At 40.3% G+C, this 24,362-nt stretch overlaps 1 protein-coding gene across 1 annotated transcript in view; it reads left to right on the top strand.

The window, feature by feature from the left end:
* LOC308194837 (uncharacterized protein) overlaps window positions 1–23,893 on the top strand; it is a 562,652-nt gene extending 538,759 nt beyond the window's left edge. Inside the window, exons 5-6 of the mRNA XM_080591321.1 lie at window positions 18,563–18,667; window positions 21,624–23,893. Of these exons, the coding sequence (XP_080447447.1) occupies window positions 18,563–18,636 (74 nt within the window). The 3' untranslated portion in view covers window positions 18,637–18,667; window positions 21,624–23,893. The remainder of the gene's footprint in view (window positions 1–18,562; window positions 18,668–21,623) is intronic.
* The last annotated feature ends 469 nt before the right edge of the window (window positions 23,894–24,362 follow it).

Here is a 24,362-nt window from a genome sequence, read left to right as displayed (position 1 = left end):
CAGCAACGTCATCATCTGTCTCAAACAGATAATATCCTTTTCACAAAATCATAGAATAACTTAGTTTGCAGGGACCCCTAGAGTCACCTTATCTGATCCACTGTTCAAAGCAAAGCAGAGTAGCTCAGGTTACTCAGGACGTTGTCCAGTATTTTCTTCCAGTTGAGGTTTCTTTTCAAAGCTGTTCTATGACTGGTCTGCTGCTTATATATCTGTTTTGCTCTTGGATAGCTCCATTCATGTCAGTCAAGTTATATCTCTTCCACGTTGCTTTGAGAAGAAAATCATTTTGAATAATTTTGAATAATTTGCTGTAACATTGCACGGTATTCTGAAAGAACCCATGACTAGATGAAACTCACGTCAGGAAACTTTTAATTGTCTTTATGACTCCAGCTGAATGTATTCCAAGCAACAGTTATTTCCCAAGCCCATCTGAGGGTGTCTGCAGCTTTGACTGCCTTAAGTAAGCCAAATTCTTGTCTGTGCTAGATGTGTCTTGTAATCGTGTCAAAGAAAATAAAGGTACAAGCACCACCTGTCAATCAGGAAGAAGAGACAAAAGAGGGGAACAGCTTCGGCTGTGGATGATCTGCGCTTGCCTCCATGCCATCCCTAGTTTAGTTTAGACCTGTACCCAAGCTGCATGATGGTCATATATCTCTCAAGATAAATGATGATCTATTCTAATAGACTGAATCTCTGAAGTCAGTTCTTAATGCCAAAAACATTACCAGTGTTCAAAGTAACATATGGCTACAGTGAATGTGTCATCAGCCTTCCTGAGAACCAAAATATTATTGACCCTCCTATTTTCTTTCACATATTCTAGCGCTAGTCCAAACATCTCCTCAACTTCCATAGCAATAATTATCAAATCCTAGATGGAGTGAGAGTGTATCAGGCCCAAGCACAGTTCATGTGCTCTGTACAAATGCTTCAGGGAAAACTGGAGAACACCTGCATAACTGTTTTATTACTGAACAGGGCTCTTTGTCTACCTGTCAACCACCCTGCTGGGAATCTCTCATTTTGACACAATAAAGAGAGAACCAGTTTTACAAATGAATGTTCAGATGCTGAAAAAAGCAAGCCCCAACTCATACACTCTGCATGTCACCTTTCTATTTAATGAGGTGTAATTTAGATGCCACTTCAGTGGGGGTTTCACCCCTTGCTTTTTGACTTGCAGTTAAGCACATCAGTGGGTTGAGGTGTACACACCCTGCAGCTGTGGCAGTCTTCCCTGCTAATAGCATAAAAGGGATTATCCACAAACACGTTGTGAAATGATTTCTGCTCTTGGTTGGTTGGTTTTCCTTTTAAAATTCTCACTTGATTCACTTGGCTTGCTCACCTGGTTTAACACTGCACTGAAGGCATAAAGCTAGCTCCTCTGGGAAGCATGGTAATGTAGCTCCCACCACTGCAGCACTGTCCCATGTTACGTTTGCCCAAGCTCGGTCCTTTCATTCTCGGGAAGTCGGACAACAAAACTGCCTGTCTTTTCTTCAAAGATCGATGATCCCTGCGCATGTGCAGGTGTCTGCCGGGTTGCTTCATTCAAGTCTGTAGGAGCTATGGTCTCCTCCAGTAAAATTATCTCAGTCTTTCTGTCTGTGGTGCCTTTTATGCCCAGGGCTGGACTACATGTATATGTGCAATCCCTGCAACTGTAACTGTCAAAGAGAGCTGTTGGATGCGGGCCCAGCTCAGGAGAATTCGGCTCTTCAGTAATTTCTGAGTGCAGCACATATGAAGGTTTTACTGCAGCCAGAGACAAGGTTGTGGCCACTATACATAGAGGTGAATGATGCAAGAAGTCCTAGTCTGAGGCGTTGAACAGTGCTTCTGTACTATGGCAGTCCCCAGGATCTTTGAAATCAGGCAGCATTCCTCCCTTAAAGCATCATTTCTCAATCGGCACAATGAGTGGAGGAACAGAGGCTAAGCAAAATGCGGAGAACAAAGAAATACTGCTAGGCACCAGGCCGGTGTCTGTGCTGCTGAATGAAACAGGTCAAGAAAGAGGAGACAGCAACAGCAGCAGCTAGAGTCAGTAGTAGGAGTTCAGACAGAAAAGAGGATGAGGAGAGGGTGACGGGGAAGGGGCGCTGGCAGGTACTGTGCCAGGAGAGGACCAAAAGGTCAGCATGGCCAGTGTGGAGAAGCTCCAGCCATCCCGGAGACAGAGTTTTAGTGGGATAAGGGAGGAAGTCCCAGCAGTTTGAGAGCAACAGGCTCTTGGTGACAGAAGCACTTTTCCTGAGAGATTAGTTCATCAGTTAGGTAGCTTTCCTGCAGCTTTTGTACAGACAGATGAAGAACTAGCCCATGGTAAATCAACTGCTGACAGCAACTTTGCCCTTTCTTAGATGTTTGCAGACGTACCTGTGCTTCTACAGTGAAGGGATCTTTGACAGCATTTCAGTGAAGCCAGTGACTACACAATTCACATACTTTCAAAGTCTGAGACCTTTTTTTGTCTTCAAATATAGCTTTAATTCAGTTTTATTCCTGTTGTAAACTTTATTCCTTGTCCTTCCACTGGCGTGCTGGTTGGTATTTGGAAATCTTTTTTATCTACATACCTGAGTTTCCACATCTGTAAAATAAGGGTAAAGTAACTTGTTGAAGGTTGCTCTATCAACCAATATGTGGGAGCTCTGAGTTTAGAAGGGAAAGAAATATACTTATATAACTTTTTAAAACTCAAAAACATCTTCTAATGCAATTCCTTTCCATTTGAAATGCATTTTAAATAGTGCTGCACAGAATTCATTAGATGTGACTTGTCTCTTATCTACCTTGTTTTAGTTTTTACTTTATTTGACTGCAGAACAATTTGAATAAAATCCAGAGAATCCCAACCATTTGGTTCATCTGTCTCTGATACTGAACAGCCACATTGCATGGGTTTTCCCTCGCCAACTAGGAGATGTGACTCTTTCTGAAAAACAAGGTTTGCTTATCTGACACTAAAATCTCTGGCTCTAATGCCCAAAATTGAGAAGCACACTGAAAGTCTGAGGAGCATATGTTCCAAATCAGCTGTCATTAAGAGACCAACCAAGTGCATGGAATAACTTAGACATTTTTCACACATTTCAAACTCATAGACAATTTTTCTTATATTTAAGATTTTCCTTTGTACTCGTGTTCAAATGGAAACCTCTCCAAAAGCCATGTACAGTGGTACACAATGAGGAAATAGCACAGGGAGTGATTGGCTGCAGAAAAATGGAAGATGTATTGTGTAATCATATGCCGGGAGAAGGAGCAGGCAACATGACTTAGTTTCCATTTCAAATAAATAGACAGTGGAGCAATCAGGAAACTGCCAAAGTAAATGAATTCAGCATGGTTGGAACAACAGCACATTGCAGCCTCAGAGAAGGTTTCTGTCACAAGTTACAGCATCAATGGTGAAAGACACGGGTCTTCTGTTTTATTTTTCACTTCCTGAACCACACTCTGCTCTCTGTTATTCTAACTGACATCTGGAGGAGTGCCAGTGAGTTCACTGAAATTAGTCTGGTTTTATATTATTCTGACACAGATCAGATTCCTGTCCACTGTCCTTGAACCCCTGAGATATGCAAAATGTGTGATGGACTCTTTCTCATGGGGATTTATAAACTGATTTAACTGTTCCTGACAGTTTCTTTACCACATTATGAGCTTTAGGGGAAAAGGAAAAAATCTTTTTACTACGAAAAAGTGACAGAAAAAAAGAAAAATTAGTTACTCTCCATGGAAATCATAAGAGTTCCCAAGGCCATATCAGAACACATTATTTAAATTCTTTTAGCTTTCATCAGCAATGCAGAACTTCTCTTCCAGCATGTCCAAATCTGCATTTGATCTTGTGATTTAAGTTACGTTAAATTAGAGGTTATCATATTCCTTTACTCTGAAATCTGTCACAGGGCTGCTTGTAAAAGGCTTTGATTTTGCATAAGCTGAATATAAACATTACAACATGCACACCCTTGACTCACAGCAAATGCTGTATCTTGACAAAATTCAATGGTGATGCGTTATGTGTGTAAGCAAGGATTTACTGACGTACCAGGTCATGCATAGCTTGTGCCAGAAGGACAGCGCTCTCAAACACCACCGTGATCTAATACCTGACGTGCCTTATGTGAAAGCAGGGCACTCCTTCACTAGCTGAAGGTCATACATTATAATAATTCTTGGCATTCGCAATCCTGAAGGTGTTTTACTCCATCTAATTAAACTTTGTGGATATGTAGGCTTTTATGCACAGGGAAAGTAAAGTAGAGATTTCCCTGAAGGCATAGAAAGAAGAAGTCATAGGCATAGAATCGTAATTCTAGTTCAGCTCCTGGGCACCAGTCCTCGTTCACATTGCTGGCCATACTTTCTAATATTAAGGGAAGAAGGGAAATTTCATCAAAAAAAAAAAAAAAAGGCAGAATGAGCAATAGATCTATGATTCATAGTAAGATATAGCACAATATTTTGAACAACAAAGAGTTTTTTCAAAATTATTGGTAGAAAAAAAAAAAAGTGTAACACCCACTGGCATTTGAATTTACAGAATTATTACATCCACTAAGTCATCCCTTATTTCTCTTACTAATTCACATTGTCTTTCCCAGAGGAAAATCACAGACGTGCCAGCAGCTTTAGAGAATATTCACCCTGATATATATGAGAATGCATAATACGTTTATCTTATGTAGTCTTTGTATGTCAATGTATTTATTAAGTTAAAACCCATAACGTTAGTGTTTAGCTTCCACTAACCATGAAGGTAGAAAGGAAACCCAATTCTGACTGCTTCCATTTGTATATTGTAAGAGTTTTTATTCTTTCTGCAAGTTTTATTAATAAATGTATACTTCATGATGAAACATCCAATACTTCAGAAATCACATGGAAGTATCCTCACTGGCAGTTGTGGGAAACTCTCTTTGGCTGGGAGTATCTGTCGTTCTTTGCACCTTGTGCTGTGAGAGGTGTTCACAAAAGCTGGTTCCCTTGACTCTCTCCATGCTCATTTAGGTTGCCTGTTACTAGTCTTTGGAGCAGCTGAGGTCATGGCCATGTATGAACAGGACACAACTGAAGGGACACATCTCCTCAGAAAATTCCCTGACATCTGCACTGTTAAAGAAAAAAGTATATCTTCAGACACACACTGGAAGGGTTCTGCAAGCTCAGACTCAGACTCTACCTGGCTGAGTCGCTCTGCTGATGCTCAGCAAGGCCCACATGCAGTAGTAGGAGCGATGCCCAAGGACAAGTGTTCTCTGTGTTTGGGATGCAACCTTGCAGTGTTTATTCAAGCAAAATCCCACGGAGCTTGGCTTGAGTGAGAAGGTAGGTGAAGGCCTGCGTATCTTATTAATCAATAAAGAGAGGGGCTGTAACCTGCAGGGTACCTGCAGTTGGTTGGCTGTAGTTTGCAGTGTATAAAGTCCCCTTTCCTGTTATTATGTAGGGCAACGTGGTTAACTAGAAATGTTTAAATAATCATTTATATTTTAGTGTGCCTCCTCTGCTTTTAAAAACAAACATACGCACAACTGTTCTGAAGAAGGAGTTTTCTCCATTTCACTGTATACTACCTTAGAGGAGGTCTTAGCACTTCATAAATATTATCAACTTTTCAAACTATGCTTTGCACTCTTAAAACACTGCACAAGCATTGTCTAGTGACATATGAAAAATATGCAGAGATCAATGTTCAGTAAAGTGGCTTTTTACGCTATTCACATGGCTTTTTACCCCTATTCAGTGACTATAATTTCCGTTCTTCTTGAGATAAGGAACAGGGAAAGCAGTGTGCCACCATCTCTGTGGTATTCTGTGGCTACCATCTTGATTTTTTATGTCAAACTGGAGAAGTCAGGAAGGTCATTGTTAATAAAAGCAACCATTATGGACAAAATGAATCATATCAAAGAATTCCTTTTTCAAGAAAACAGAACGTTCTCTCACTGTCTTGTATTTCCTCTCGTGTTTTAAAACCGTGCAATACATGGGAATAACTTTTCTTAATAGGCTATATTTGCTTTTGATAAATGGAACACAGTGAAAACGATAGTATGGAAAGTTGAGAATTTTTTTTTTCTCAAAGCACTAGCTAGAAAAGATTTCATGTAAGAGTGTGGAAGACATTTGCAGGAGTTGAATAAACAGACTCAGTTATTTATACTGAAAAATTCCAAAGATTAGGCTTCTGCTTTTTAATGTCTAAGTCCTAAAAGGTATATGATATATGTGTTCGGTTTGTTCTTTTCACATTTCCCTTTAAGTGCAGAGACTATTGATAGCCATTTAGAAGGCACCTAGGACTTGAGTGCCATGTGTTTTAGCAAAGCTAATGAGACAGAGATTTTAGATATAAGGAGCAGTGTTTAGAATGACCTCATGAAATTGCTGGTTTCTATACATTGCCAGGAATCATCCTGGGACAAGGAGGGAGCAGGGCTGTGATATCACGGGGAAGCTTTAGGAGTCTGCTCACCAGAGCGCACACACTGTGCTGCTTCCCTGAATTTTTGCCAGGTGTGGTCTACTGCAGATATGGGGAGGGGGATACACCCCTGGTCAGCAGCCATATTCCTATGGGGATTGCAAAGCTGACCAGTTCTTAAGTTAAATTTGTAGCAAGAGCCAGAAAAGTCTCTTTCCTAGCCCAGCTAAGGGCCTCTGTCTGGCAGTAGTGGGCCTTACGGAAACAGCGTTATATCCCAGCCTACTTCAAAAGCAGAACTTGCACAGTTACGCTCTCTATATTTACCCCTCACGGGCACGAATGTTGTTATGCAATATTCTTACACCCTGAGCACAGTAACGCTGTGGGACAGCCTGCAGAGTAACGACTTGGTACATATTAGCCTGGCGGAAGCTTTATAGGAGTGAGCTGTAGCCAATGCCTCCGCCAACATCAGTGGGAGTTAGGCTGGCAGCTGAGTCAGCGCTAATCTAGTATCTGGAAGCTGACCACTCCAGAACGCAAACTTACTGCCAAGGAGCTCTGTCGTTGACTGGCACTTCAGCCAGCCATACAGGCATGGAGTAGCCGTCATGCCAGGGATGACATCTGACCTTTGGAGAGAGTAGGGATTGCGTGTACACAGAGGTGACAACGAGTTGCTTTTTCCATCCTGTCACATGGGATGGTCAGAACCGTATTTATCCTTCTCTGACAGTGGATTCACACATTTTTTAATCCAGTTTACACCTGCATTGAGTCATCCTTGCTGACGAGCAAGCCAGAATGCTGTAAAATTATTCAGTACTCCAGAGAAATGTTTAAAATGTAAACCACCAGGTATAATGAGGACTTTTCCAGCACTCATCTTGTCTCTCAGCCTTTTTCCTTACTTTCTGTGAAGCAGTCTGCTTTTGCATGGCCCTCCAGGCTCTTTGGAAGAGACCTTTTGGAAAGGGTTGCATTTAACACATGAGTTTCTGGAGATGAGTGCAGAGCATTAGACCTACTGCTGCGATTTGATTGCAGTATTCATGGTGGCTGAGGATGCCTGAAGTGCTTCAAGATGTAGTCGTCTTCTGCGTTATTATCTGAATTGGACTACCAAAGTCATGGCGTTGAGGGTGTGATTCAGTGAGGCTTGCCAGAGCCTCTCTCAGCTCTGCAAGGGCAGAGGGATTGATGGGAGTTGGTGGATCTCAGTGCTTTTCAGGATCAGACCTATGCCCCTCTAGGAATGACTGTTGCCCAGTTAGTAATACAACTTTCCCCAGATTAGAATATTTTTGTGCCTTTTTTCTTTTTCTTTTTCTTTTTTTTTTTTTTTTTTAATCTAAATTACAATGAAAGCCTTGACCTGGGGCAATTGTATGGCATAAGAAGTTGGCAAGAACTGGTGGTCTAGGGCACAAGCTTGGACTATTAACCTCTGACTCCCACTAGTCCCCAAGAAATGCCTGGTGATCAGTGTTGCTTAATTAATTTGTACTGATCTGACAGGAAGATGTGGATCTGTTTTCTCCTAATTGTGTTACTTTATAAATATGTCCTTTAAAAACCTTGCTCATGTTATTCTTTAGACTTTTGACCTCTCATTCATCTTCCTTCTGCCATACAACAGATGGACTTGAATCTAGCATGAATGATGTCAAGTCTTCATCTAGCAGTAGCTCTCACCAATATTCCTCCTAGCTGCGCTGTCTTGCAAATACCCTATTTCAATCGAAATGAGAAAAATGCCTTTATCCTCTTTTCTCTGTGAAATGCAATATATTTGGAAGATAAGCCTAGACCTTCATGTTAATCATAAATCAATTATGTTTATCCTTAACCTAGAAAGCATGAAAATTCCTTCTTTCCTTATTTCAAAATCCAGGAGGATATTCACAGTAATTATACCACTTTTTATATGAATCATAAGCTCATCTTGTAATCATTAGAGCTACAACTGAGTAGTTGTCTATCTTAGAATATTTGAAATGTCTGTTTCAACTGCAGTACAGGTGTGGGAATTTATTTATTTTTAATAGCTGAAGTAAATCCTTTTGTTAGCCAGATTTCCCCTTTTTATTCCTCATGCAGCCCTTTGAGTTTAGTCAGATTTTACACCTCAGAATTCTGCATGAAGAAGTGAGAAGGGAACTAGGAGGTTAAGCCTGTAAAGCACTGTCTACGCCCAGTACTGTTGGCCATTGATCTGGCAAAAGCGCCCTGCAATATTGTTCCTTACCCCCTGAGTCTGTAAATAGATTCTGTCAGTCAAGCTGTCCCCGTTGTTTGTTATTACTATCACTTGCATCATCCTTTGTGTTTATCAGATGGAGACCTTCTCTGAGCTAGAGGATGTACAAGCATAGTGTAAAGGACCATCCCTGCCCTGAGAACTGACCATCCCTATAGACTAGTCTGACAAAAAGTGGGATGAAAGAAATATCCTTAATCCTGCTATACACATAAGCAGCTGAGATACAGAGGGAAAAAAAAAAAAAAGAAAGGAAAGGAAAGGAAAAAAACACTGTCTTGGTCTCTTGGATTTTGGTGGGTTGGTTTTTCGGTTGGTTGGTTGGGTTGGTTATTGTATTTGCAGTGCTGATCCCACCTGGAACACAGTGGTTTCAGTTTACAGGAAAATTGGAAAAAATGGCTTAATGTACAACCTGTGGCTTGCACCTTCTATTCTATTTCCATCCATGTCTAAAAAGTGGCTAGGTTCATCATTGGCTCTTAAATCCTATAAAGCATCTTGCCCCATGCAATACTGAGGTTCTGGGGCTGGCTCACATACTGACTAGCAGTGCCAGAAAAATAAATTCACTGCCTCTTGCTTCTCCGTTTAGTTGGCAAGATATCAAATAAAAACGCTTCTTTTTGTGAGTGATCACTTTTAATTGTCAATGTCTAGAATTCAAGCACCAGAAATAGCCCATTATTCTGTGTGTAGTATGAAATAGGTGTCAGGGACTCATTTCTCCTGTTCGTCTCGGACTCTGTGGAATGTAAGCATGATCTTATGGTCAGGCCCTGCTGCCCTTTCCACATTAAGTACAAAACTGTCAGGGTGAGTGGAAACAGGTGTATGCAGAGAAAGAAAGATAGATATATCTGTAAGAGTTTGATTTGGATTGCTGCAGCCATGGGTGAAATTGAATCTGGCTGAAAAGTGCAAGCAAAAATTTTCAGGCTCATTTCTGCACCATCCTTCCTAGTGACACAGGCACCAGCAAGCATGCTAGTAAAAGGGCACTTCAAAAAACTTCCCCACATGGCAATGCCCATTTCAATTGTACATTAACACTTCCTTATGATTATCTGAAATATTTTGGCTTTTGTTATCTCCAGCTTTACAGCTCTGTCCTCAGTCTACATTTTCTCATTTCTGCATTGCTCTCTTAATGGTCAGAAAGCATTTTCTGAAGATCAGGAAGCCCATTTTATACTAGCAAAGGGAAAAGTGGGAATAGCAAATAGTTTGTTGTATTCAGTGGTACAATAAATGCTAAAACATGCCCTTTGATTAAATGGCATCCTAAAAAATGGCAATGACAAATCAGAATAAATATTCCAAGTAGTACTCCTGTGAAGTATTGAAGAAACTAATTCTGCCCCAAAGATTTCATTTCTTATTTAGCTTTTTAACAATACGTAAAATGTACAAGCTCAGTCCACTTTTTGTGCTTTTCTACGTGGAAATCAAAACTTTCTAATGAGTAGGCTAAAAGACTTTAATGTAGTCTTTGTCTTTCCTTCGCTTCCCAAAAATATGCGCCTGAACTCAATCCCAGTCAGTTTGTGTGTAACTTCCAGTGCTGGAGGACAGGCTCCTGAAGTATCCCATCATTTCCCAGGCACTGTGAGATACACAGGGAGATAGCTGCTCTGCCTGGCTCAGACTCACTAAATATTAAGCACAGCTCTGAGATCACGTACTCTTCTACAGGCTGAGGCTATTACTGCATCATGCATAAAAGCAGCTGCTATGGTACAGGATATATAGTGTGATGAAGAACTGAATTATGACAGAGGGGTTTAAATTGCCAGTTAAATAGTCTTTTCTCATCATTTTGATGGGGAAAGGGGGACATCTGGTGGGGGGTCTTTGTAAAAACCTAACGAGGCAGTTTCCTACTTGAAGTGGTAAGATACAAATCCCTGTGGAAGTGGCGTGTTCTGAGTAGCTGTTAGATTCTGCTTTATTTCTAACCAAGGGTGTTGATTAACGAAGTTGTATCAAAATCACACAGCAGAATGTCTTGCAGTAAAGACAGAAGCAGAATGTCATGCTGTAAAGTCCTAACTTCCCTTTTATCAAGTTCACAAGGAAGTAAGCCTGGCTGAATGCCCACTACCTTCTTGTAAAGAGATTTTCGCAAAAGGTCTGGGAGCAAAGGGATGAGAGGAAGACTGACTGAGAAAAAGTACTTAATACATTTTGCTGGGGGATAGAAAATAATCATTAGAAATCCACAAGTATTTCATGAGTACATAAGAAAGCAAGATGTTGTGGCATTCACTAAGCCTTGAGTAGACATCTTCTAAAGGATTATAACCTGTTTCATCAAGCCTTGGAAATGGAAGGAGGCAGGAGGCAAAACACACAGTAGTACTGAAGCACGACGCTTCAAAATAAATTGCAGCAAATTAAAAGACGAAAACATGAGAATGTGCTTCATCCTGGGTACAATGCCCAGTATACCTTGGCTCACTGTGTAAATAATATGTAATAGTTGAAGTTATTGATGAAGAGGAGAGCTACAAGTCTTTGTTGTTTCCATCTTTCTCTGATAATTTCCTACCAACAATCAGCCTGGAATATGCAGCTTTGTTCATTTTGCTGGCATTTTCATAATTCCTGTCCCCTTTTGTGAATGATCCCCTTCGGAAAGCATCCTAAGAGGAGGCAGCTCGAGAATCCCAGCAGTCACAGTATGAGATCTTCAGTCTTGCTGTGGGAGTAGCAAAGCCATTTTCTGCATAAACATTGCTGCGTGGAGCTTTGAGGAGAAGACAGCCAGCACAATGTGAGACCTTGCTCCTTCTGCCCTCTCTGTCAGACTTTATTGCATTGCAGCTGAGCTCTCCCACCCACTGCAAACTTCTGCCAAGTGTCTGCTCCTCTCCTTCTGTGCTCTGTGCCCTCTTCTGTAGCAGTGTGCAGGCACCCTCTCTGTTCCCATACATTGCAGCACTCCTGAGATCACCGCTGGAAAGGGCTGTGGAGGAGGTGAGCACCGTACCAGCAACCACCGAGCCTGCAAGTGATGATGGGGTCCTTCGTGCCCCACGGCTGCACAGTGCTGCTCCCATCACAAACCCCCAGCAGCTCCAGAGAAGTGCGCAACAGGGAAAGCCTCACATTCCCCTCTGAGCAGAGAAGTTCAGATTAGCTAAGAAGATAAAAAGTCCTGGATGATTTATTTTTTTTTAATTTTTAACTAATTCACAAGGAGGAGACAATTCAATATTCTTTTTGTATTTTCTCAGTCTCACTAGTTCTTGGTCACCCTTTCTTGGCCACAAGGAGAGAGCTGGATGTTGGTAGGTTCTCAAAGACAGATCTGCTGACCAGTTGTCTAAGAAAAAGCAAGCCATTTGAAAAGCAGTCTGTGGAAAACACAGTTAAACACCAGAAGACAGCCATTAAGCCCATTAATGGAAAGAATAATGTTTTCATCGCAAGGTAATGAAAAGTGGCTTGCATTGATTCACAGCACAGCAAGCATCCTGAACGTGTCTGACAGCAGAACCAGCTACATCAAGCAAGTGGCTGACTAAATTGACGTTGTGTAGATACTTGAAAGGGAATCACACAAAAGCATAACCTACAGTGTCAAAGATATGAAAATACTTGCTTTAATCAGTAAAGTATAAAAATGTTATTTTCACGTGACTGCATGCGTAGCCACCGTTGCTGTTGTAAATCACAAGCATTCAGAATGACGGTGTGCCTTTCCAGCAGAAGGACTCTTATTTGTACTTTGCAATGACCACATCAGACAGTTGTGAGAAATGATCTCAAAATTATTTTTAAGTCTGAGAGAAAGGAGGAAAAGCAGGAAGGAAAGGAAGAGCCCCTGCTGAAAGGAATTAAAAGATAACTGTAAAGTGTACAAAGGAGAGGTGCATTTTGCCTGCTTAACCTGAAGATTTCTTCCAAATATTTGAAGACTGTCCAGAATTCCCACTGCTTTCACCTAGTTTGTAGCTATTCAGAAGCTCCGAAAATTAAACCCAACATGCAACATGTGGCACATGCTTGCAATTACATTTTAGTACGGAAAAATCTTAGGCAGAGCACTTAACTAATCGTGTGATCGAGCTTCATCAGTTTCTTCACTGGCACTTTGTGAAAATGCATTTGGGTATTTTCAAATCAGGGCTGCAGTGTTGAAGCCCAGAGTACCAGAAACATTTGAGAATATGGGCCTAGATCACTCAACCCCTCATTCCTGTGAAAATCTGTGGCAAATCGACCCTTAAGTTTCTTGTCACCAAAGCGTGCACAAGAGATCTGTTGCAAGCTGGGAATTAAGGTGACTGCATTTAAGGTGACTTAATTCTTTTTCCCCTGCTATACCGCACACCATATTTCACTTCTTTGTCTAAATCTCTTTACATTCCATATCCCATGGCAACATAATACTGTTTTAGCCCATCACTGTTAAAAACTTAGGTTTTTTTAGAAAAATATTTTTCTCAATTCTCGCTGAAACATCGTCTCTGAGCACATTCCAGATTTATCTGCAGTCTTTAAAGTGCAGTAAAGGACTATCAGTACAGATAATTTATGCTTGCATTTGCATTCAAGTTATCATTAGCATAAGGTCTTAAATCAGATTATGATTAGCTTGCATTTGCAAAACTAAAGCAGAACTTTCTAAGATAAACTGTATCTTGCTACTATCCAAAAAGTTATTTCCATATAAAGTATGTTTATTAAATGTGCTGAACTGTTATATAGTTCCTTTAAATTTATGAAAAGACTAAGAAACCGCTTGGCAAGAATTCTTGAAATGACAATATATTTCATAAATGCCTTTCATACTATATAAAGAACAGCATGCAAAAAGAACAACTAAAAAAGTTCAGCATGTTAACTTATGCTCTGAGTATAACATAAGCCAAACTGACCTCATTTTATATGAGGCCACTTTACATTCAAATATACCCATAAGCTTTATTTTATCTGTTGTATTTTCATTATTTTTCACCAAATCTGAAATGAGCTGCCTGATAGAGGGGAGTTTAAAAATGGAACAAGGTTCAGAACTGACTCCTCTGATGGATACGTAATTTATTTTAAAAGATATGCTTCTAAGCTAGCACAAAGAAGTGATGCTAATGTTGCTGTTCTATCTGGAATTAACATTTTAATTGTCTGAGCATCTACTGCAAGCAGAGTTTCAATTCTCTCTTTAAAAAGTGAGTGATCTCACAGTTTGTTAATTTTGGCAATCTCTCTGGTTAGCTTAGTTTTGCAACGCACACTACATACAATTGGCAAGTTAAGCCATTAGGAAAATTATTAGAGCCAAGTGCCCTTTTGCTGTCAAACAACAAAGAACAAGATTTCTTGCAGTAAATTTTCAATTCCCATTGGCTCCTGCAAGGTCTTATATCAGTGATGCAGTCATATTTAAAGGCAGGCTCTCACAGCCATTGGCAGACCTTGGAGCAGCTCTGTGAACCACCATTACTCAACACAGTTATTGCACTGGTGACTCTTCAGAGGAATACTAGCTATTCGACTAACATTTCTGCTTAGAGTTGTGCCCAAACCAAAACTTGCTTACCCATTCTCTTCTCAGAAGAAGATTCATCCATTTTTAATTGGGGTTTCCTGTCGAATCTTGTATAAACCAATCCAAACTCCTTTGAATTATAGGAATAGAATCCATGCCAGATTTGATTTTGCATAGTCTAGGGTTGCTTGCAAACATCACACACAACTAGACTTTCTATGGCAGGCAGGGTTCCCAGCATAAGTATCTTGTCTCATAAGTCTCTGACAACATCTTGCATGACCTGTGTACTACATGTGTGCGCAGCTGAAGATGTGTACACAGCTGAAGATATGTAATACATGCATACATACTTTTCATCATGAACTCTAAATGGAAGTGTTTTAAAAGCGTTCCATCTTCCTGCAAGATTAACACTTTTTTGTTTGGCTCCAGAGAGGTATAAGATACTCAGTGGGGGAAGTTCACAAAAGGAAGCGTTCATTTGAATTGAAAACACGGACAGGAAAATACATGACATTTATAGCACAACAGTTTATTTCTAAGGGATTAGCTGATGAGATTTTAGGAATAAATACAATGTACATTAGGTTTAGAAAAGGCTTTTCCCTAGATTACCATAAGAACATTATGCCATTGATTTCTGACACTGGATTTGTAAACTTAAAATTTAGTGCTGAATCAGTAAGTACAGCTTTCATGGAAGTTAAAAATCAGCTCATGCAGTAATTGTTTCAGCTGTAACTCTTTGACACTGGCAGGCACAGAACAATCTAAGTGGGTGTGCAAGTGTGATTTCCAGCTACAAGTCAATTGGACTGAAATTATTAATTTCAATATAATTCAATTGAATTTATGAAGCTACACTAGAAGAAAAATCTTTTCTGGTCTAATATTCAACTGGGTCTTTCTTTTTATTTTTTAACCAAAGATAATTGCAAGATAAATATTCTGGTTGCATCTGTAAATGCTCATGATAACTTGACACCTCCACTGTATTTTTCTCTCCTCGTTTATATGATAGAAATATTTATAAGCAGGAGGAGAACTCAAAAGAACTTTGAGATCATCCTATGGTCATTGTTTTGACAAGAAATAGGATTGACACATAAGATTGTTTGTGAGATTGCTGACACAGCCCTTTGTGAAAAACATCACTGAAACTAGTTCAGAATTCATTCTGGAATATTTTTTGCAAACGAGTGTGCTTAACTTTGTGGCAGAAACTCTCCACGCTTTATCTTTTCTTTTTTTTTTTTCATTTTAATGAAATAACAGTTATTTGGGCATTTTTTCCAGAGGTAGCAATAGCAATTAAGTACTTTAACTAACTCTAACAGCTTTGGAGATGCAGGAGTGGTATGCTGATAGGCTCCTGCTTGGACATGCTGGTGGAAAGACGATGCTGAAAGCAGCACAGAATTCTCTTCCTGCATATAAAGTCTAATACGCATCTTACTGTCCAGTTTGTTGAGTTTACCTGAATGTTTGAAGACTATCTAGGAAAATATACCATTCAAAATCTTTTAATTATAGTCACTTGTTCAATTAAACAAAAGCCTGATGTTTCCTGCTACTGTAAAGTTTTCATTATTATTAAGATAAAGTTGACCTTTGGTAAACCGGAAACCAATCTTTATTCATTCTTTGACATTTTTATGTTTATTCCATTTTTTCTATTACTTCTTCTGTTCCTTTTGCCATTGGAGAAGTATATATGTGCATATGTGTATATGTATATATATGTGCACATTTACATGTTTTATAAATGCATTATATATGTTTGTACTTATGTACAAATCTATCTATCTATATACGTAACTGAGCAAAAGAAAACAATCACCAGTAGCTAAAATTGACTTCTCTGGGTCGGCTGTACTGAGGGACTCAGTACCACGTGCAGACTGTACATAGGGAATGAGAACCCTGAAGCACGGGGGAATTAACAGACTCCTTGGGGGCAACCCAGGCAAACCAGGCCATGTTCTCACTCAAGCCAGCTCCCATGGTAGCAGCAGGGAACATGCTGATGTGCCTGGGCCTGCCTCTGATCATCTCCAATGCTCTGAATCATTCGGTCTTACCGCTATATCATTATGAAACATTTATATTACAGTCTTGCACAGGAGCATGAGTCAAGATAAGGCACAACTGTGCAAGGCTCTACAGTGAACTCAGTAATGGCATACTGACTGCCTAGGAAAGCTCACGTCAATTTAGAGGGCCCTCAGCAGTCATTTCTATAGCAGAAATTCCTCATCCTCCAAGGACCAAATGCCCCGTTAAGCTCTGGGACATGCGGTAAGACATGGTAATAACATTTTGCCCTGAAGAGTTTGTGTGTTAAACATTCCTGTAAAGAAAATACACCTTGTTCAATTCTCAGAGGAACTCCTTTTCCACATAACTTCCAGATCTGTCTAGCTTTCATCTAGAGATGTTGCTTCAAGGGGTCAAGTGTTTCATGCTGTATGCTGGAGTTGCATTGCTAACTCATAAATAAGTACTATCAAACAGTGATATAAGTGACAAGAGCTACAACAGCGATGAATAGTACTTAGAATCATAGAATATCCTGAGTTAGAAGGGGTGACCCACAAGGATTGTCAAGTCCAACTCCTGACTCCATGCAGGAGTCAGACTGCATGTCTGACAGTGCTGTCCAAACACTTCTTGAACTCCGGCAGGCTTGGTGCCATGCCCGCTGCCCTGGGCAGCCTGTCCCAGTGCCCGACCACCTCTGGGTGCAGAACCTTTCCCTAACCCCCAGCCTGACCCTCCCCTGTCCCAGCTCCATGCCGTTCCCTCAGGTACTGTCGCTGTCCCCAGAGAGCAGAGCTCAGCACCTGCCCCTCCGCTCCCCTCGTGAGGGGGCTGCAGGCCGCCATGAGGCCTCCCCTCGGCCTGCTCCGCTCTGGGCTGAACAAACCAACGGACCTCAGCTGCTCCTCTCACATCTTCCCCTCTAGACCCTTCACCATCTTTGTAGCCTTCCTTTGGACACATTCTAGTAGTTTTACACCTTTCTTGCACTGTGGCACCTAAATTTGTGGCCGATACAAGCTGATAAGTATGGGGAGAATGGCGACACATTGCTTGGCAGCTCAGACGTGGAGGGACACACTGTTTTCCAGATGGAAACCACAATGCTGGGTCCCATTTCTGGCCCTCTCACCTGCCTCCCAGGAGAACTAGGGCATCTCCCACTCATCGTGGTGCAAGCATGAAGTGCTTTTTCTCACATCCATGGGTCTGTAATGGTATAAGGCCACTTGAAGGTAAAGAGGAATCAGGCTTTAACTGTCCCTGTAGCTCAGTTCCCCCTCTTTTAAAATATTGTGAAGGTATATTTATTTAGTATTGTTTTAAAGTTCAGATGTCTTAGTGACAGAGGCCTTTTACACAAATATTTGGAAGCTATTCTTATGCGATCATTTAAAACTTATCTCCCCTGGAGTACTCCGGGGGTCTAGACAGATTTATTCCCTCCACATATGCTTTCTTTCTTTCTCTCTCTCTCTGTTCATCCCCCTGCCGATGTCCTGTAAAACATATTAACTTCTTTGTCCTGGAAGGTATTTACTTTTAACTTATTCAAGAGATGGTCCTGAAACTCCATAGCTACATGAATTAAACATTATCTAGTCTTTGGTGCTGCAAATATGGCTATGTTATCTTGACTATAAAAGGGGTTACAAAAAAGATTTTTTCTTCCTTTTCCATGACTTATTAGGCAATATTCTGTATGAAATACCTCCATCTGCTTACTTGTGTATTTTGTCAGTGGTTGTAAATATCCTGAATGGGTACAACCCAATCGAATAAATATATGTAGCTGATTCCTGTCTACTGAATGAGATCTAAGACAACCATAATCAACTGTTCTAGAGCAAGAGTTTAAGCACCCGACTCTTAAATTTTTCTTCCAATATAATTTTAAAAGGGGAGGAAGTGTCTTTAATTTCTACCTTATGCTGCCTTGGAGTTGCAATTATTGTGCCACTTTGGATTTAATCTTTATATGATTTTTTTTTTGTCTTCATGTATCTAGTTCATAAATTCCCAGATATTTTTTTCCCACTTTGGTTAACTTTACCTCCTTTTGAAACGGCAGACCTCAGTACCATGGAAGTAAAAAGTACCCTGATACAGAGGAGACTGAAAGATTGATGAAGCACAGGAACTAATAAATTATACGGAGCAAGCATATCCTGCATTTATTTTACATAATTCCTTAAATTTCTTGTGATGTAATGATTTTTATTCCCCATAAAGAGGGCTTTTGGCAAGAACTTGCCCCATGAATACATCCTACCATTAAGCCTAAACCCACTTTTTTTTTTTCCGACAGTAACTTGTCAAAAAAAAAAACCAAAAACTATAACTGGGAGGTCTGCTGGAGGACACCACCACTGGCTGATCTGAGTACTTCTTTATTGGGTTCATCCTCATTCAGGTAACATATATGCTGTCTCAGAAACCAGATCCTGTAGGGTTGTATTATTTAAGTTATTTGACTCGGATGAATACTTTGGAGCACTGAACTAAGTAATTTGGTATCTTTCAAGCACAAAGCATCTGATTCTGACAAATCTGGTAACCAATGTAAATGAAGCTGTAGTAGAATAAAACTAGGGAAAGATCAAAAGTGGATATCAACATTTATTGTTTTCAAACATGGAGTAATCTGTAATAAACTAAGACAATTCAGTGTCATTAGCTGGTACTGATAAGTGGTACAAATGATAAGCAAACAGCAGGAGAAACTAAGGCCGACTGGGCTTGTTATTTTCAGTTGCAATTTTTGTAATTATGGTTGCATAAATAGTGCCTCTGATTTCAGGAGAACTATTCAAGTTCTTTTGCTAATTGTGTGTGCAGGGGCTTAGCTTTGTTTTTGGTTAAAGCAGCTTCACAAAAACGTCACAAATATCACCTCTGACGGAACAATGCATTTAAAGGCAGGCACAAAGACCACAACTGCAGAGCTCCAAACAGGAGGTTTACATTGAATTATGGGTGGAAATGTTTTTGGGCCCTTCCAGAAGCACCATCTGTTTCTATGGCTGGTCATTGTTTGGATTATTTATGACCATAATTTTAGATTTATCTGGTTAACCTTTGGATAGCCTCCTAAAATAACTATTGACTCTTTGAGTTTTCAAGGTAATATATTAAGATGCAAGGGTTTCATGTTATTATTTTATGGAAAGAACCTCAAGCCTTTTTTTTTTTTTTTTTTGTAATATATCAATACCTACAAAAAACAGGAAATAGTTGTACTATCATATGGCAAAAGGAACTGCAGTATCACATATTTGTTGTTCACATTATGAACTATGCTAATTGAAATTTATTCGTGAGAAAAAGCAAAAAGCACACTATAGCATATTTTTTGAGAACTCCCCTCTGCCCCCAGTACTTACCACAATATCTATCTTCATGTTACATTTCAACAGGGAAAGTGGAATAGATAGGATGAAATGCCTCCAAAAATAATAGAAAAGAAAAAGGAAATGGGTCCTGAGAATTCATGACTTGCATCAGACTTAAAATGTATGAAAGGAGATGGAAAAAAGTCTTTTCCATATTAGCCAGTATGATCTCATTCTGCACTATTAGAGGTGCTGGGAGTCTTTCCATTTTCCTTGAGGGATCAGGTCCCACAATTCAAAAATACTGCACTAAAATAAAAATGAACAGAAGTCTGATTGGTTTTGCAAACATTCATCAAGGATGGTTCCAATTTAGGTCAAAATGTGCTAGTAGAAATGAGTATCTGTGGGAAAGGTTTTGCAAGTCTGAGGTAGTTTTAGTTGAATTATAACAATGCTCTTCATGCTTGCTAGGCTGTGCATACCAATATATAGACTTCAGAATTAAAGAGTTTGGGCTTGCATGAATTTGTTTGCATTTGAAGGGCATATCCAGTCATCCAGTCAAATGAGAGCACTTATAGAATTGGTTCTTCAAAAAGAGTGACCCCACATTCTATTCATGTGGCATTTGGCTCCTATCTGTGTAACTGGCGGAAACAAACCCCGAGATTCAAACACCTTACTATTTCACTTTGGACTTTATGGCTTACGTCCAGTCTCAGTTTAAAATTTATTTTACAATACTCTGAAACCACACAGCACTCTGCAAAATGCACATTGATAAGGATGTTGGCAACTGTGCAAAATTAAAAAAAAAAATGTTCTGCAAAGGAAAGCTGGTCTTTTCTTAGCAAAAGAAGTACAAACTGAAGAAAACTTTTTAATCTTCTTAATAATGTACTATATTCCTATTCCCACCAGATAAAATATTTTTAAATCACAGAAATCTAAAAAAAGACACTGCATTCCCACATCAATAAAAAATAAATCCAAGGGAGATGCCGCAGTATAATGCTAAAATAAACAATAGCCCCATGTATTTTAGAAGGAACTACGCATACCTGGTAGAGCAGAAAAAACATTAGATGAGGATCTCAAAAGAAACATGAATTCAGGTCTCCTGGGTAATAGAATTTATCCCTAAGCTTCAAGACTTTTGCAACATCTTTATTAAGATATCTGTGCATAAAATAGTCTGTTACATAAACAGTCTATACAAAGAAGCCTATTCAAAGTGTATATTTATCCTTTACCTTTTTATGTAAATTAATTAAAATACTTGAAAAGTTTTCAGTTTCTCTGATACTAATTTTGACAGTGTCAGCACAGGCTGTCAAGAGCAGTAACAGGGAATGGTTTAAAAAAAAAAAAAAGAGCTAGACAAAATACATGGAGCCTTATCTGTCATATTCTTTTTCGATTACCTAGATTTCTCAATGATTATGGCATCCATTCAAGTTCTGCTGTGGATCTGCTGGTAAAATAACATCAAAATCATAGCTGCATGTGTAACATCTTTTTAGTAAATGCACGTTTGAAATTGTTTTAGGCTAGGGAGGCGGTGCTGCAGAAAGATCTGTTATTTTCATTTGCATGAAAAAGATCCAAAATGCTGCATACCTGGCCTTTTTTGGTATTTACCCAAATTTGCCTTGGCATAACCTTTTTAGCAAGCAATGAGTCCAATCAACCACATTATCACACAAGCATGCAGAAGTCAAACACAGTACAGGAAGTCAATCAGGCTGATCTACTCTATTACAGCTGAAAGCTTCCCAAAATGCATTGTGTATTGTATTCTATTAAATCATCCTGTAGACTTATAATTTTCTTTTTTGTGCTTCTCATCTCGTCAAACTGATTTGTCATATTAAACCCCAATCAAAATTTCCATTTTCATCTGAAACACCAGCCAGAATGAAAGTAAGAGACTCTGAGATTTTATGTTGCAGTTGGTCCTTTTTACTCTCAAACAATCCACTATCATGTGAGGCTGTTTCACAATGTTGATGTATTTTTTATTATTATTTTAAGGAGCAAAGGTCAATCAGCTGCAAAGACAGTACTGTGTCTTTGATTCCAGAAGAGGCCACTGATAGTAACACATACAGACTGTTATTTTACATTCAGCATAACTCCATGTGATTGAAAATTCCCGTTAGCTGCTGTGAAATGAGTGTAACATCAGTCCTGAACCTGGGAAAAAAAGATGGTGACAATCTGCATTTTGGGAATTTATAATCAGCCTTATCACAAGTCGTAGAAAACACCAATGAAATCTGCATAGATTTATGAAGAGGAAATCATGTTTAACCAACATGATAGCCTTTTACAATGAAGTGAGCAGCTTGGTGGACAAGGAGAGCAGTGGATGTTGTTTACCTCTATATGGCTCTTCACACCGTCTCCCATAGCATCCTATCAGACAAGCTGACAAAGTACAGGTTAAATAAATGGACAGCGAGGTGGATTGAGAGCTGGCTGAACAGCTGGGACCAGAAGCATGTGAAGAGTGACCCAAAGTCCAGTTGGTGCAAGTCACTAAGGGTGTACCCCAGGGCTCCACACTGGGCCCAGTAATGCGCCCTTACAGCAAGAAAGGCCAACAGTTTCCTGGGCTGCATCAGGAGCAGCGCTGCCAGCAGGCCAAGGGAGGTGATCCTTCCTCTCTGCTCAGCACTGGTGAGATGTGCCCAGAGTGCCAGGCCCAGTTCTGGGCTCCCCAGGACAGTAAAGACACGGATTTACTGGAAGGAGTCCTGCAAAGGGCCATAAGGATGATTAAGGGACTGGAGCTTCTCTCGTATGAGAAGAGCTGGGACTGTTCAGCCTGGAGAAGGACCAGGGGAATCTTACCAATGTGTATAAATACCTGGTGGGAGGGAATAAAGAAGGAGCCAGGCTCTTCTCAGTAGCGCTCCCTTGAACCTTACTAATCACAAACAGATACGGTGAGGGAAAAGATGGGGTCCTCATGTACCCATGTCCTTGTGGTAAATTGGCCTTAAATATTGCACTTTTAACCCACTGTAGAATTTTGTGAGAAGTATTGTTGTTTGAAGTGTGTTGTTGATTTGATAAAAAAGCATGAAATATTTTACAAAATTTCTTACGGAGCAGGTATGTTATGAAGCTTGCTACAAAATGAATACAAAACTACCAGTTATTTTTACATGACTTAATCTTATGCTACCGCCTAGTGGCTAAGATCTAAATAAGATTGTACAACTTCACTACGCTTTATAGATACAGAAATATAGTAGTTACGTATGCTATAGTATTATTGGCATTCATTTTTAGAAATCGTATTATGTATATGTCCACACAGTTGCCCAATATAGCGAAGACCAGAGAAATTTCAATGATGAAGGACACTAATATTCACATTGAGCTCTACTAGTGATTGAGTGCAGTCTTTAATGTTATCAGGATCTACATTGTAACACGGTTATAGTTTGAGATAGAATTATTTCAAAAATTAAGTGTAGAGAAGGACTTCAGCCATCATGTTTGAGATATCTATAGATAGATATCTCAATATATATAGATAGATATATCTATATATAGATAGATAGATATAGATAGATAGGGCTGATAGATAGGGCTTTAAACTAGAGTTGAAGGGGGAAGGGGATAAAACCAGGCACGCTGGTGATGAGCTAAGGGATGGTGCGCTAGAATCAGAGGGACTGTGTGCTAGTGAGGCCCTTCGGTCAGCTACACAAGGTGCTGTGTGTAGGGAGGCGCATTTGAAGTGCTTCTACACAAACGTACGCAGTATGAGGAATAAAATGGATGAGCTAGAAGTCTTGGCCCAGCCCCACAGCTACGACATCATCGGCATAAGCGAAGCCTGGTGGGATGAGTCCTGTGGCTGGTGTGTTGCAATAGATGGTTACAGGCTCTTCAGGAGGGACAGGCGGGGTGGCGATGTATGCGAAGCGTGGGCTGGACTGTGTGGAACTTCAAGCTGGTGACGGCAAAGTTGAGAGCCTCTGGGTAAGGATTAAGGGACAAACAAATAAAGGAGATGTCGTTGTGGGAGTCTATTACAGACCACCTGGCCAGGACGACAACGCCGATGAATTATTCTTTGCAGAACTAAAAGATGCCTCGAGATCAAATCCCCTTGTCCTAAAGGGGGTTTTCAACTTGCCAGACATCAACTGGGATCACCACAGGGCTGACACGAGCAAGTCCAGGAGGTTCATAAAGCACCTAGATGATAATTTCTTGATGCAGGTGCTAAGAGAGCCAACTAGGAAAGGTGACCTCCTAGATCTGTTGCTGGAGAACAGAGGGTCTTGTGGGAGACATGGCAATTGGGGGCCGTCTCGGTCATAGTGACCATGAAGTGGTTGAGTTTAGAATTTATGGTGACAGAAGGAAAACTGTCACCAAAACTTCAGCCGTGGATATGGGGAAAGCAGACTTCAGGCTGCTCAGGGAACTAGTCAGCAAGGTCCCCTGGGAAACTACTTTTGAAGGCATTGGCGTCCATCAGTGCTGGTCAGTCTTTAAGCACTGCCTCCTAAAAGCACAAGATCAGGCGATTCCAAAATATCGGAAGTCAGGCAGGCGGGGCAGAAGGCCGGCCTGGCTGACCGGGGAACTTCCACTGGAGCTTAGGCGAAAAAAGAAAGTGTACGGCTGCTGGAAGGAGGGTCGGGCGACGAGGAAGGAATACAGGGATGCTGTTCGTGTTTGTAGGGAGAAAATTCGTGTGGCCAAAGCCCAACTAGAGTTGAAGCTGGCCATGTCTGTGAGAGACAA

The sequence above is a fragment of the Anser brachyrhynchus genome (genome assembly GCF_964034855.1).
Source record: "Anser brachyrhynchus genome assembly, chromosome: 4".
In the NCBI taxonomy this organism is placed as follows: Eukaryota; Metazoa; Chordata; class Aves; order Anseriformes; family Anatidae; genus Anser; species Anser brachyrhynchus.
The sequence above is the reverse complement of the archived record's forward strand: the minus strand, read 5'-3'. Positions and strand labels throughout refer to the sequence as shown.